This window comes from Musa acuminata, chromosome BXJ3-9, assembly GCF_036884655.1.
Source record: "Musa acuminata AAA Group cultivar baxijiao chromosome BXJ3-9, Cavendish_Baxijiao_AAA, whole genome shotgun sequence".
Lineage (NCBI taxonomy): Eukaryota > Viridiplantae > Streptophyta > Magnoliopsida > Zingiberales > Musaceae > Musa > Musa acuminata.
In genome coordinates, this window is record NC_088357.1 from 46608544 (window position 1) to 46623794 (window position 15251).

The 15251-nt window shown below is 38.3% G+C and overlaps 2 protein-coding genes across 3 annotated transcripts; both read right to left on the reverse strand.

The window, feature by feature from the left end:
* Positions 1-6011: 6011 nt before the first annotated feature.
* Positions 6012-6874, reverse strand: LOC135648486 (gibberellin-regulated protein 5-like). Its single transcript, XM_065166231.1, has 3 exons — positions 6628-6874; positions 6491-6521; positions 6012-6401 (listed from the first exon to the last, which is right to left on the reverse strand). Exons 1-3 carry the CDS (start codon positions 6688-6690, stop codon positions 6220-6222), a joined length of 276 nt encoding a protein of 91 aa, XP_065022303.1. The 5' UTR covers positions 6691-6874; the 3' UTR covers positions 6012-6219.
* A 3750-nt stretch (positions 6875-10624) lies between these two features.
* Positions 10625-14810, reverse strand: LOC135649759 (uncharacterized). 2 transcript variants are annotated; one of them, XM_065168516.1, is made up of 6 exons: positions 14402-14810; positions 13102-13187; positions 12863-12985; positions 11980-12780; positions 11693-11903; positions 10625-11576 (listed from the first exon to the last, which is right to left on the reverse strand). In XM_065168516.1, the coding sequence occupies exons 1-6, from the start codon at positions 14715-14717 to the stop codon at positions 11014-11016; spliced, it is 2100 nt and encodes a 699-aa protein (XP_065024588.1). In that variant the 5' UTR covers positions 14718-14810; the 3' UTR covers positions 10625-11013. The 2 variants fall into 2 exon arrangements, with proteins under 2 accessions (XP_065024588.1, XP_065024587.1); XM_065168515.1 differs by having other exon boundaries at positions 12863-12988.
* Positions 14811-15251: the final 441 nt, after the last annotated feature.

Genomic DNA, 15251 nt, shown 5'->3' on the forward strand with positions numbered 1-15251 from the left:
ATTGCTTTGAATGGGTAAATCAATCATTTGTCCTTGGGGATTCGACATTAATCCTCTCATACCTACTAATTGGTGTATCTGAGATGCATTTCCCCTAGCTCCCGAAAAGGACATTAGATATACACTTGATGTTGGGTAAGTGTAGTACCTTGATGTTGGGTAAGTGATTGAATCCTGGCCTTGTAAAAAAAAGGATTGATATTTGTGCGATCTAATCCATTATCGGAAATCAATCCTGAACTTGCCCTATCATATCTTTTTCCGGTATACGAAATAGTAGACTTGACTAACTCAATTCTTATGAAATCTCGAATCAGATCATTTGTTCTTACCTCAATAAAGGAAGCGTGAACCTCTTCCGGAGAACCTTTTTGCTCTTGATCCCAATTCAATACTAAGCAAGTCCGAACTAATTGAATACTTGTGTGAGAAATTCCTCGAATTGACTTGCCATTTCCATGAAGGATATAATTGACAACTCTAAGTTGGACATTATCCTTTTTCCGCAGGAGATCTTGAGGAAAAAGTGTTGCTAAATTTATGCCATCAGCTATTTCATATATGACTATGGGTCGAACCAAAACAAACTACTTTTTCTTGGTAGGTGTGATCCGTTGGACATAGATCCAATTTTTCCATTTTTTTGATTCCTTAGAAATTTTTTTTTCTGTTTCCGGTGGTATCAAAATGCCGCTATGCCTGGATATCTTATCTGCCTCTCCAGGAAAATAAATATCTCCAGAAAATATTTTTAGTTCAATATTTTTTTTTTCTCTCCACTCGAACTAATCCGCCTACTCGACTTCTTGTATTTAAAGCGAGTTGTGTATCTACTCCAATGATACTATTGTTCCGGACCATTATCAACGAAGATCCAGGTAAGATATGCACTTCTTCGAGAATGAAAAAAAACCGATCTACTTTCGTTTGGTATTTCAGACTAAATTCTTTTGGTCCTCGATACTCAATCAAATCCTCTTTTTTTATGATTGAATTGACCTCTACGGTTCCATATTTAGTAATTCCTGAATTGCTTCTTCTGTATCGTGGATCATCAAAATAAGCAAGAATACTATTTCTACGTAAAATACCCTGTTTTGGTATTTCGATCGAAATACCAAAACAGGGTATTAGTTCTTTCTCTCGTTCTTGATTGTATTGTAATGGGATGATGAATCTATTTCTTCATTTTTTCACCAAGAAATAAGAACTCCCTTAGATAATAGAAGGATATATGAAATTCAAATGACCATTAGACATTGTTTGATCAGGTCTTATTGAATAGTCAATAATTTTCTTATCTTTTTTACCAGAAGTATCCAACAATTTGTCTTATTCGACCATTAGTCATTGATAGGTCAGAGATATATCTTTCTTCGACAGAAAAAGAATAAACATTCATTTGATCTTGATCCTTGTGGAGCGAAAAAGACATTATACCGGATCTGCACGGACCTCCCGCTAATATCCATAATACCTACAGCTTCTCCTAGTTCTTTCTCTCATTCTTGATTGTATTGTAATGGGATGATGAATCTATTTCTTCACTTTTTCGCCAAGAAATAAGAATTCCCTTGGATAATAGAAGGATATATGAAATTCAAATGACCATTAGACATCGTTTGATCAGGTCTTATTGAATAGTCAATAATTTTCTTATCTTTTTTACCGGAAGTATCCAACAATTTATGTCTTATTCGACCATTAGTCATTGATAGGTCAGAGATATATCTTTCTACGACAAAAAAAGAATAAACATTCATTTGATCTTGATCCTTGTGGAGCGAAAAAGACACTATAGTGGATCTGCACGGACCTCCCGCTAATATCCATAAATGACTCGTTTTTGATAATAGATGAACATTACCGTATGTATATTCAGGTGCATGGTGGACATCGGTACTCCAGTGCATTTCTTAGGCGGTACTGTCGATAGTGCCACAATCTGATGCCTCGGATAGTGCATCCTCGAAATAGAAAAAATATCGATGCTCGATATTGTTTGGGTTTACATATGTAAAAGATGTGAAATGACTGATGGGATGATGAGGGTTGAGATGATCTGTTTTTTATTTGATTTCTTCAACGCTGAAGTTTGAACGAGGATAGAGTAAATTTAGTAAAAACATAATTGATAATAATTATCTTGCCTAAGGTAGTTTCTTATAATGGATTAATAAGGAAAAATATTCAATAGGAGATTCAAAATACTCCTCAATTGTTGTTTTGGATCTTTATCCACATGACATAGTTATTAACTAAGGTTTTGGCCCTCACTACTAATTGTATTGCCACAACCATGTTGAATCACTATTAGCAAAAAATATTTCTTCTATCAATCACGATAATGATAATGATATATATATATTGATATTATTATTAATATTGATAAAATAATGATAATGTAAATGATATTGATATTGACAATAATATATATTTTTTTGATCCACCTTTGCAAGGCCCAATTAGAGCAGTCAATTCATAGTTTTGGGGTCATTCCTCAGATCAAAAGTGGATTATTCCTCATTAGCACTTTGTTAGCTTTGACTGATTATTAATAATATTGATATATGTCTCATTTTTTTAAATTTATATTTATATTATAATTTTATTTTATATTATAAATTTGGTTTGACATAATTGGTTGGACTAGAGGAAAAATAAAAGATGGGTAATATTAAAATTTTGATTTTTTCCTCTATATAAAAGCAAATGTTAAATTAGGTTCTTCCTGAAAAAAGTGAAAACCATGAATCTAATACCTCGGTTATGTCTATAAAACTAGAAAATATATTTTAAATAAAATTACTAGGTTCTTTTCCTTTTTCTTTTTTTTTGTGAGGTGGGATGGATCAAAAATAAAATGATACTTCAACGTGGTTCTCTTCTTCGATCAAAGTAAGTCAAAATTGATCCCATCCAATTGACTTATATCAAGGGGATTTCAAATTGTTGTTCTATGGCCACCTAGTAAATTTTCTTTTAAGTTATCATTTTTTATTTTCTAAATTTTAATGAAAAATAATTTTTTTTACTATTTTTCCAAAAACATTAGTATTTTTTTCCGAAACACAATTGCCCAATCACTTTAATTAATATTTGATATTGGAGTGTTGGATGCACATGCTTATCACATTAATTTGGAATTGGTTTAAGAAATTTAGGAACTCTCATTTTGTGCTAAATCTCTAATAGCTAGTTAAAATGATTATTTTTTCTTAACTATTATGATGATAAAGCCTAATTGTTAGTCCAATAGATGTCAACTGTCCATTTATAATTTTCTATTAGAAAAATAGTTATTACCTAGTTAATTTAATAATTAAATTCTTAAAAAAGAAACTTTACACTACCTTATCTAACTTCAATCACCTACAAGTCCAATTAAATCTCTCCTACTCCATGTACTTCCATCCAACCTTAAGGAAAAAATCTTGACAAACTAAAATTAATTGATGGTTATCATTGTATCTAAAATGCAAAGCCCCTAATGAAATATGATCTATTGATTTATATTTTTAATGCTCTCCATTATGTTATGTGTGACTTGTAAACTAGAACAACATGTAAAACTTAAAATTATTGATGATGATATTCTCTAATGTGTGACCTAGATTAGATTTGTCCCAAAGTGTCATATAATTGATTATGTGATTTTATATAATTGATTATATGATTTTATTTAATTAAGTAAAATATATTATAGATATGATTAAATTTTGATTATGATTATAATAAAAAAAACTCAATTATAGTAGAATTTTCTAGGAGATGACCTTAATAGAATAGACTTTCTTAGGATATGAGCTCCTAGGGATGAATCATAAAAAATTAAGATTATAGATCTATTCTCAATCTCTCTTAGTCTTAGTCTTTGAATTTCTTGTAAAGTTATCATCTTCGCAATACATCGAGGGTTATCTATTGCTCATTTTTGAACTAATCAACTTGCTCTTTTTACAAGTTTTCCAAGATCTGAGCAAGGTTGCAAATTGGCTGACCCTTTGTGGTTGTAAAACATAAGGGCAATTCATGACTTAAGCAATCCCAACTAAGTCCGAAAAGTTGACGCAAGGGTGTTTCACAACTCCAGCTAAGTCCATGACCTGGTCGAAAGGGTGCTTTACGACTTAGGTAATTTTAGCTAAGTCTATAATATTGTGGTATCAGATCGGGCAAGTAATTCGAGCAAACAGTAAAGAAGTTTTACAATCTTATCATGGATACATATCATGACAAATCAAGCAAAATAGGGCAAGCCGAACCATTGCCCCAAGCAACCATAGGTGGGCTGCAAGTGCAAACTCACTCTCATATTATTTGAATCACTCAGGAGGAGCGCAATAGCAAACAAGATGAGCGAGAAGTTGGCTATTCTCTACGAGCGGAGGAGACACAATTTGGAGCATCAACTGGAAAAGGAAGCCATAAGGAGAGACTCATAGCAGTGGAAACCCACCTTGATGTTCTTGAAGCGAATTTGGAGTAACTCTTCTAAGGCTAACGAAGGCTTCTTAGGATAAAATGCTCATAAAAAGAAGCTAAAGCTCATATCGATAAGGTTGAGTCCCTAGTCAATCAACTGACGAAAGACACCAAATACTCTATGTAATATATGCATGAAGTCGTGGTGGAACTCACGTCTAAAGTGACATTGCTCACAAGGGTTCCTAATGTGGGAGAAAGCAATACCCGTGTTACACCGCCATAAAACTTGAGGGTACCCGAGCCACATTACTATGACGGTGCTAGGGATACTAAAGCGCTCGAGAATTTCTTGTTTGATATAGAACAATATTTTCAAGCTAAGAGGCCCGATTTTAAAGAAACTAAAGTTTCAATAATAACTATATATTTAAATAAGAATGTAAAACTTTGGTAGCGAACTGGTTGTGAGGAGATCCAACAAGGTTGATGCCGAGTAGACACATGGGAGGACTTGAAATGGAAGTTGAGAACTCAGTTCCTAACACAGAGTTCATTGCAAGAAAAAAGCTTAGACAACTCCGTCAAAATACTTCCACTTGGGATTATATTATGTAATTTTTTGTACTAATGCTAGACATACATGGCATGTTTAAGAAAGATAAACTATTCAGCTTCCTCGATGGCCTGAAGTCATGGGTGTAATAGGAACTACATCGAAGGAATGTCATTGATGTCATCGGGGTAATTGTGACCGCAAAAGGGCTCACTGACTTTATTTTGTCGGAGGACTTTGGGATAATAGTATAATTCCTTATGAGATATCTTAATAGAAGCGACTCTCCTAATTACCCTTCTAGATTATTTGCTTTCATCTATAAAATGATAGGACCTTCTAGGGATGAATCATTAGAAATTATGATTATAGATCTATTTAGAATCTCTCATAGTCCCTATTTTATTGCTCATTGTGATGGTAAGAATGATAGTAAAAAAAAAAAAATATGGGTCTAATTCTGATTGTAGATCGATATTGTTGTAGCCTTCGGATCTAACAATAATACATTTGTATATCAGATAAAGATTTTCTGAATAACATTAAAAGACATATAATCTTGATTTTAATATATTATTATTTAATTTTAATTTTAATATTAAAAAAATTTATATAATTATAATTTTTATGCTTATATTAGAATCTTACATCTTCTTTTCAATGTTTACTGCATCTTGCCAATGTTTACTAGTGCTGAATTAGAGATGACATGATAAAAGTAATGTTGGGACAAGTATGATACGATGGCATTGTTATTATTTATATTGAAAAATGTTCCAGCTTTTAACCTAATTGTTCTAGGAAAGAGTAGCTACTACACCTAAGCTCGATAAATATTAGGTCGGTTTTATGACAGAAGGAATACATGTGGCGTAATACAACACACTTTCTCCTAGAGAGAGAGAGGGAAAAGTCTTTGAATGAAACTGTCTTTAAGCTTAATTGTTCTTTAACAGGATATTATTATTAAAAAATACATTAAGAAAATCTAGTGTCATGAAATGAGTGACATGTTTTTGAAATTGCTGACTTCTTCTCAAACCAGTGGTGGAGTTGAAGTTTATTTAGCTCATATCAACTTTGCCAAATATTGGCAATGATAGTAGAGGGGATTCACTTATATTATGAATCTCTCCTCTTTAGCAAATTAAAAACACAGATGGAATGACTGGCAAATCATAGTGAGAAAAAAGGAAGTGGGTTTGGCTTCCTTCATCTTGCGTCCCAACTATTAAAAACTAGGGACACTTGGGGCCACCTTCCTTCGTCTTCCAGTTGTTGTAGCAGGGGCACGCCTCCTTGTTGCCGTAGGTGCCAGGCGGCACGCACAGGCACGCGGCGCAGCACTTCTTGCAGAAGAACAAGCATGGCTTCTTGTGCGACGTCGCCGAGCACCGGAACTCGCACTTGTTATTGCATTCTGCAATGACCACCCACAGGTTGTAACACCTCCGGCCACAGGACCACACCAACACAAACACAATGGATGAGTTCAGAACGTAGCAGTACCTGAAGGCTTGAGAGAACCACTTCTGACACTCTAGAGGGCCGAACGAGAAACACAAAGACACTACTGTCAGTGTACAACACCAGCAATATTGCGAGATTACTGAAAGTGCATGCAGATGAGAGTTTGATCGACGCACCTCGGTGAAAGAGAGTGTGAGGAGGAGCACCAGAAGCAAAGTGCAGGGAAGCCGTGCTGCCATTGCAACGAGAAGAGGAAGGTGATGAGAAGCCGAGAGTGTGGAGTGCGCTTGTGGAATCTGCGAGGCTTCCACCTAAATAGAGCCAAGGAGACTGTACCTCTGTGGTACTGGAAGAACTTGCATGTGAGTGGTAGACAGATCAGTCGATAAGAAACAAAGTGGACACTTCCTTCTCAAGCATAGATTACTTCACCAACATGGACTTAAGATGCTCGATGTATTGCTAGACTTTATAAGCAATCACACTGGTCCTTAACTTCTCCACAAGAAACAGACGGTGCGTGCCAGACGAGCGGCGACTAATCCGGCAGAAGCAAGCATTGGGACATGTGGTGACGAGGGTGGAGACTACAACCATGTGAGGGCTGGTTTCCGCCATTTGCTCCACCACATGGCCACCTTAACGTGGAATACTGGGCCCGAGAGACGACTTCCGAGTTCTTGATTTGAAGGGCTCTGCGAGCACGCTTTTCGATGCACATGGGTTGTTTTTTACCAACTGTTTCTGTTGACGGTTAAAATAAATATTAACTTGTTCGCGTGGTCGGCAGAGTAATTGGGTGTGGATGCGTACAAAATTACGCGTCTCGATGGAGTGTTTTTTATTGGACTTGAGATGGTTCCTTAAGTCAAAGGAGGAGAGACTGTCGGTCTTCTTGATCCGTGGATTTGTCTACGCTATCTACCAGTAGATTCGCCTAATTTATCTGCCCTCAACCATAACTTAAATACTTTTCCCCCCTCTCTTAACTTAAATAGTATTATTTTTTTATTTTATTCTCATAAAACATACACATGAGATGGGAGTCGAGAGAGACTATAAGCATCACGGATAATAACAAGGAGATAAGAGACATACCACTTATGTTCTCGTATTATCATCGATGCTCGCCCCATCTCCCTCCTTCCCACCATCCATCCTTGAAGAAAGGATAACGTCAATAATGATAAAAGAAGTAATCGATACAGAGACAAAGACTTTTATGGTATTTAAAAAGAGGTACAAATCTCTCCTAAAAATATGATGTACATTCTAAATCATCTTCTTTAATATATCTATTTTTTAAGTATATTTTAACTGCTTTTTTATTTTTTTTATCGATTACATTAGTTTAGTATCGATGTATCAAACACATTTATCAAAGATGAAAGGTTTAAAACCTCATCAAAATATCTTGAAGGTACTAAAGATGCAATGGATATCAACTAGATTTATGTCTATGATTATTTAATTTAACTCAAACAGTTGATAAATTAATTATATTTTTGAATAAAGCCCTTCTTGTCAAATAGACTCCGTCAAGTCTTAACTCAAATCTTTTATAGTTAATAGGTCCAATTTTAAATTTAAGGGAAAATAATTCTCAAATTTGACTAGATACGCTAATACATTCACTAAGCAACCAAGTATTAGTGTTTAACCAATCTATAAACTTATGACATCAATCTTATATGTTGTGGTCCAATGTGAATTGCATATCAAAGTTCATTTAATATCATTCATACATGAACTAACATATCTGTGACATAATTAATAGAAAGGATTACTCGTATGGATAAGGATGAGTCATGTTTCAAGATGAGGATGAGTGATATTATTTTCAACTCAATTCAAACTAATTATCTAAAATTATATCGTGAGCTCAATCCATTTGGCTAGATTATCAATATTTGAAAGTGATTGATGCGTCCCCGTAAGTTTACGAAAAATTATCCGTTTTAAATACGTCCATATATTTTTATTTTTTTAAAGCTTGTGAGTCTCAAAAATGTATTATTAAAGATAAGGATGAGCCAACATGTCCTTGATTCCCTTATTCATTGAGATTAAATATCCTTATCAACAGTAATTTACAATCCATCTCCATCAGTCTTGAAGACTGGTATTACCTCTCAGTTGAGTGCAAAAGTGGAGAATGGATTGAATGGCCATGGTTGAATACCCCCTTTCCATAACAGATGGAGACAGGAGATACAAGTATCGGTTTCTTTCACCATCCTCGGATCTCTGTTAGCTTGGTTAATCTTAGGCAAACACATGAGATTTGGAGCTTGTTTCAAGTGGTTTCCATACACATATCAAGTGATAGATCTTCTATTGGCCTATTACAACGTGAAATCTACTGTCATCATCAATCTTTGCATGGAGTGGACTGCTCGTGATACAGATATGGATCAGTTTTGGTCATGGAGGCTTCTGAGTTATGCTGCCATCGTTGCTGATGTCCACCTCCTTGATCTCCAAGATCTCGACTCGTCGATTGGTCTTCTTCCTCAACCTGATGGCCATGTCCTGCGGGACGAACACCCCGCACACGCTCACCATGCACTGCTTCTGCTCTATCCAATGGCTCTCCAGTCCTTGAAACCCAGAGACAGAAGCAGCAGGAGGTCACGACAGAGAACAGAAGTCAAGCTGTAAGTTATGGGTAGATAAAACCTTGCGTTTGGAGAAGGATTCTCTTGATCTTTCGATAGCATCCGTTGCAGTCGATGTTTATTCTCATGGTCATGCAGCAGAACTGAAATATCAGAGAAGAGGCACTAAGCTGCGTGACCCGTAATAATGAATCATGGGATTAAAAGCTCCCAATTTGCCTTGTGTGACATGAAGAACAGATGTATGGCAGAGAGCTACTTCGGGGTTGGATGTCTGAAAAGGAAGCAAGCAGGCAAGCTGAAGAAGGGATTGATTTTAGGGTGCGAAGGAATACGAAGAGAAAGGTGGTGGGGTTCTTTTTCGTCTGCTTATCCATGGGGTCATCCTTTCTGAGTCGGGTGCGATAGAATCGGATTCCAGTTAGAAGTCAGGAGGCTTGGGTTGCCTTGTTCTTGGGGTTGCCCCCCTAGCTCGCCTCTTCTGTCTTGGCCGAGAGGCCAAGCACCGCAGGGACGTCTCCCGCTGGCTCCTAAGCCCAAGTTCCACAGTGATGCGTGTGGGATCCACGTGCGGGAACCAATGGGAGAAAGGCATTTCATGTTTGCTGCCTGTCGAGAAACGGAAGTGACACGCCATCGGATGCGAGTGCTTGAGGAGATGGAAATTGTTGAGGTGGGTGGGTAGAGTTGGTTCTTCTAGAGATGGGAGGAACAGATTCTAAACCATTGCTGCTTGCTTGCCATGTACAGCTCTGCTAATCCGCATGAAGAAGAATAAGGATAAAGGGCTTCAATCATTGCTATTAACATACATGATCAGTGTGTTGTGGCCTAGAAGATACAGAACAACTTTACTAGATCATATTGGTCTTAATTGGCTCAAGACCTTTAGTTCAAGTCGATCACATCCATTTGAAACCAAACATCTAATTGTTGTCACTTCTGTTGGAAACTTGTACGCTTGTATGCCGGATATAGTGATGGCAACAAAAACATGCATCGCTCTGTGAAGGGGTACTTCCAAGTGTTTCTCAAAAGAACTAATGGTCATTAAGAACTCGATAGCTTCGATGAACAAGCTACTCCGGTTTGGTTTCGGCAGCTGGTATAGGTGTAACAGCAGCAGATTGCCTTGGAACAGAGAGAAAAGGTGGCTCGGCTGCCTGCGCCGGCAACTCTCTTTTCTCTTTGACTGAGCTCACTGTCAATTTAATGCGGACATGCAAGGGCTAATCGATGGGCCACGATTGGGTGACAGAGTCAAAGCTTGAAAGGGAAGCAGGTAAACAAGCCAGCAATGCACTTTCCAACTTGTTGCCTTGTCGAACTTGCCAACCAGCAGACGTCAAGATAGACAACCAGCAGCCAAATACGACCGAGTCTGCACCAAACACAAGTCGGCTTGTTATCTATCTCTTCAAGAGATGCCAACCACAAACGAAAGCATAATTTAGGATTCTTTCTTGCCGACTGATATTTTCTTACCATCACAACACATTTATAACGTGGTCAAAGATTTACATATGCATACAACGCAACCAAATAAGTCAAGACGAAGGCAAACATAACGCAGCCGATCATTCATTTTCCTTGTCAGCTGAACAAGAAATGCAAACGATAGTGTACAGGAAAGATTGGAATGGGATGTGTCATTCAAAATGAATGGTCAGCAAAATTTGGGTTAGGATACATCTAAAGGGTCAATCATCGTCTCATCCTCATCCCAAAGAAGCGTGGCCCAACAACAACATTCTAAAACTAGACATAATACAGGGATACATTGGCATCTTACTAAGAAACACACGACCGTGCCAGCTGAAGGGATCTGTTCATCCTGCAAAAAGCCTGGGCTGAGGAGAGAACACGGAGATGTAAGAAAACCAAGATCTACAACGGCAGTTGCATTCTTGATCAAAGCCAGTTGGACTGCACAATTATAAAGTGTTATTGGGACATAACCAGGTTGGTAAGTGTCATCGGCGCATTGAACATAGGATCACCTCCAATCTTGCAGTTCTCATGATCAACAGTCAGCGATTTAGGTAGCACAAACCCCCCACAGGCATCAGAGTCCTCGAGGTCTTGGCTGCTGCTGTTGCTAGCTTCACGACGTTGTTTCTTATGAGAAAAAGAATCTTCGGTCAGCTCCCTTCTGCGTTTTTTCTTCTTTAATGAATTCCATTTGAATTGAGGATCCTTGGTCAGATCTGGGATGTCTCCCTCTCCATCGGTCGATGTATAACCTCCACTTGGTGTGATCTCATCTTGGTCTGTGTCAGATGGTGAGATACTATCATAAGGTTCTTTCCGATGACGATCTTCGGTAACAAGTGTCTTAAGAAGGAATCGCCCATGATCATTAGATAAATCCTTTGAATCATTCATCACATCTGATAACAATGAGTTTGCAATATCCATCTGATCTTGTATGCTATTCCATTTATTATCGATCCAATCTTGCGACTGCCTCAAGTCACTCTCGCTGAAAACATTGGTACGCTTTTCCCCTGCACAATCCAAATTAACAAGACCTGATATTAGCAACAAAGCAGACTCATACTAGAACAGGAATGCATGGAACATAAGGTCTGATGTCAATCATTAGCAGCATCACCAGTATTACCTGGGAAATATACATGAATTTGTCCCTCAGATTCCCTACGAATCACAATTCCTTCCCACCAACCATCATGCCACCATGCATCCACAGAAGCACCAACATTGAAGCTACATTTCTTGACTCTCTTTGCGGGATATGGACGAACAACGGGTCTTCCACACAGGCGAATGCCAAGCTTATCAGGTGCTGCAACTCTTGACAGCAAAACCCACTCCTGCAAAAGAATATACATATAAGCATAGGAACCCACATGGCAAAAACACAACCAAAACAAAAGATAAAAAATTTACCTGTAAATTGCCACTCTCATCTGGATCTTGTACATCAAGGTAACGGACTTTTACCTTATCCTGATGCCTCCTAATGATAACACATTGGAACCAGCAACCCCTTATTCCACTGTCCTGTGAAAGCACTTCGACATGGCATCCAGGATACAATTGTTGCTGAAGTTTTTGCAGATATAGTTCCTTACTCGTCAAAGAATCAGAACGGGTGCTTGTGATATTCTTTCCAGTTTTGCTGCTAACAGGTAGGCTTCTAGATTTAATCTTAACTCGAGTTTTAGTTTCTGCAACACAAATATCACCATCATCCAAAAGGTGCTTCCTCTTGGAATCATCTATTGATATATCACCATTTTTCCCCCCAGATATATCAGAACCACCACGGGTTATCTTCAACCGTAACTTAAGGGGAGATGTGAACATGGACCTAAGTAATTCCTGGCTCCAGTAGCCTTGAAGTTGGGTGATATCAAATGGCTTGACATCATCATTGTCGATCTGCCTGTGGCACACGTAAGGCCTCCAATTGGAGCATCTCGCCTCATTCAGAAACTTATCAAAATGTTGAGCACTCAGCACTGCAGCCAATCCATCGATGCATTCGACACTGAGATCTTGAAGACAAAGAGAAAAGAAAATCTCCCTGTCACTAGTGTCGGGGGGCAAAACAATACCAACTTCATCAACTTTGTGAAACCATCGTACCACAACCATATTGTTGGCTCTTAAGTCTTCGTACAAATCTTCCACGTAAGCAACAAGCCTTTTGTTTTCTTCGGCCATAACAAAAACAAAATCATGGACCTAGGCCAAAAAAGAAAAGCATTCAGTAAAACAGGACATGAAGATAATACTGAAAGCAAGAAAACAATGTGATTTCGCTTACAGAAATTGTAACTCCATTCTTGCAAAAGGACCGATAATGCTTTCTTCTTTTCCGGCAAAGCCATGAAGCACCTAACCATGAAAACTCTTTAGAAACATACCCTGTTTTTCCTGAAGAAGAAACCTGCTGGACGAACAGAACTAACAAAGATTACGAATGGAAATGAATTTTCTGATAGTTTAACTACAAGATTACCATATAATAACTAATCAAAAATCCAATAATACTATCTTCGGTACCTTAAAGTTAGGCAAATCTGCAGTTTCAGCTTCTTCACCGTCCCCGTATCTAATTACTGTGGTAGGAGATTCATAAGCGGTGGGTTCTGCAAATAAACAACCAGGTCAATCAACCAAACAAAATTTCCGAATTAAATCACAGACAATAAATCCAGAAAAATATGTAATAACAATAAAAAAAGGGTAACACCCAAAAAATTATTGCAACGAAAAAGGAGACTCAAGGTGAACAGAAAAAGTCAGTACAAAAACAGGACCAGCACATATTCCAAAAGAGCTAAGCAGAAAGAATTGTGGTTATGGAGAAATATAACAAAAAAACAAAATGTTATAAAGCGTTACATGTTGATAAAAAAGAATGAGGGGAAAAAACAAATAAAACTTAATGCTTTAAGAAATATCTTGGTTAACAGGACCAATCACATAAGAATAAAAACATCATCCAATGATATTAAGAGAAAAAAAAAAAGAAACATATGGAATCTAAGACGACACAGAAATGAATAGAACGCCCAAAGGGACCAAAACCATGGACGATGACAAGAACATAAGAACTCTTAAATTGAATTTAAAAAAATATTGCCAAGATGGAGACGGGAAATAAACAAAAAATTAAATTAATTAAAAAGGGGCTAAATATTTCGCTAAGATCATTCCGGATCTAAACAAAGAAATTTGAACAGAGCATACATTAAAAATAGAACCCGAGAGCAAAAAAAAAGATAACAACAGCAGGCACGCCTCAAAAAAATCCACGGATGGAGGTGGGAAGATTGCTCGTAAAAATGATTATATGTGTTTTTCCCTGCACTCCGTTCTATTTCTTGTTATCGTTCAACGCCAAGAGATAAAAGAAGGCGTAAACTCGCGCTGCCATATAGATTAGATAAGAGGGTTATAAGAAGGACAAAAGAGAAAAACAACCTTCCAAAAGAACTCATCAAAGAATCAACAAACCAAAAACTTGTCCACAAAAAAGCACCCATCTTTGTTGGATACGGTAATTATTGCTATCGCTTAAACAATCATCATAATTAAACATAACGTATAATTGACCAAAGCACAAAAATAGGAGAAGATCCCCACATTAACGCCCCAGACCTACCAATCTGTCCACAAGGAAACACCTTTCGGAAAAATCACGTCAGAAGCCAAACAGATCCATCCACAAACCCATACTCCATGCGCACAAACAGATTTCCATACAAAAAGTCCATCTTTTCAGCTATTTCAGACTACTCGCCTATTTCTCCCGAAATCCATCGATTTAAGAGGAAGGCGGAGAGTTTATGAAGCGTACCTTGGACTAGAGACGAGAGCCAGTCGATGACCTCCCTCCTCGAGCGCCACTTGAAAGGGAACGCAGACGCCGACGGCAAGTGAGGTGCCGAGGAGGACGGCAAAGAGGGCAGGAGGTGCGGCCTCGCCTTGAGCGATCTGACGAACTGGCTGGGTACGGCGTACGACATGTGCCGCAAGCTCTTCTCCCGTCCCACCACTGCCAGATCCGCCCCGCCGCCGTCACCCTTGAGGTAGTAGTGCACCACCCTCCGCCCCTTGTCGTTCGACACCACCACCTCCTGCCACGCCACGTAAGCCCCGTTCGCCCCCTCCATCCTCCTCCGCAGGTTCACAAACCAAGCCCTAGCCCTAACCTTGGAGGAAATGACCTCGCTCTCTCCTTCTCCCTCTCTTTTATCTCTATCTCTCTCAGTTCTTGTGGAGACCCAAACAAAAGAGGTTTTTTATATTCATATTTCTTTATAACTAGTGAAACGGAGAGAGAGATATGAGTGCAATGAATTCAACGGACCACATCTCGCCCACGTCGTCAATGCCGGCGCAATCACCTCAAAGTAATTAATTTATCCCCACAGATCAAGAAAACTACGGAATTGCCATCCGGTAATGATCGGGTCCCTGGCGCTAAACACGAAACATGTGAGTGACGCGTTGGCCTGCCAAATTGGTGACTCCTCTCCGCGTTGATTACGTCAGAAACCGCGTGCTTCTTCGGTCATTGTACGTAGGTATCCTACGTGGCACAGTATTTCGATTTGAATAGTCTGCAGCCCGGAACAGCTGATCCAATCCAGCCGCCTGTCCCTTATCTCCCACGTTTCCGGTTCTGTTCGACCGGATGGCGCCGA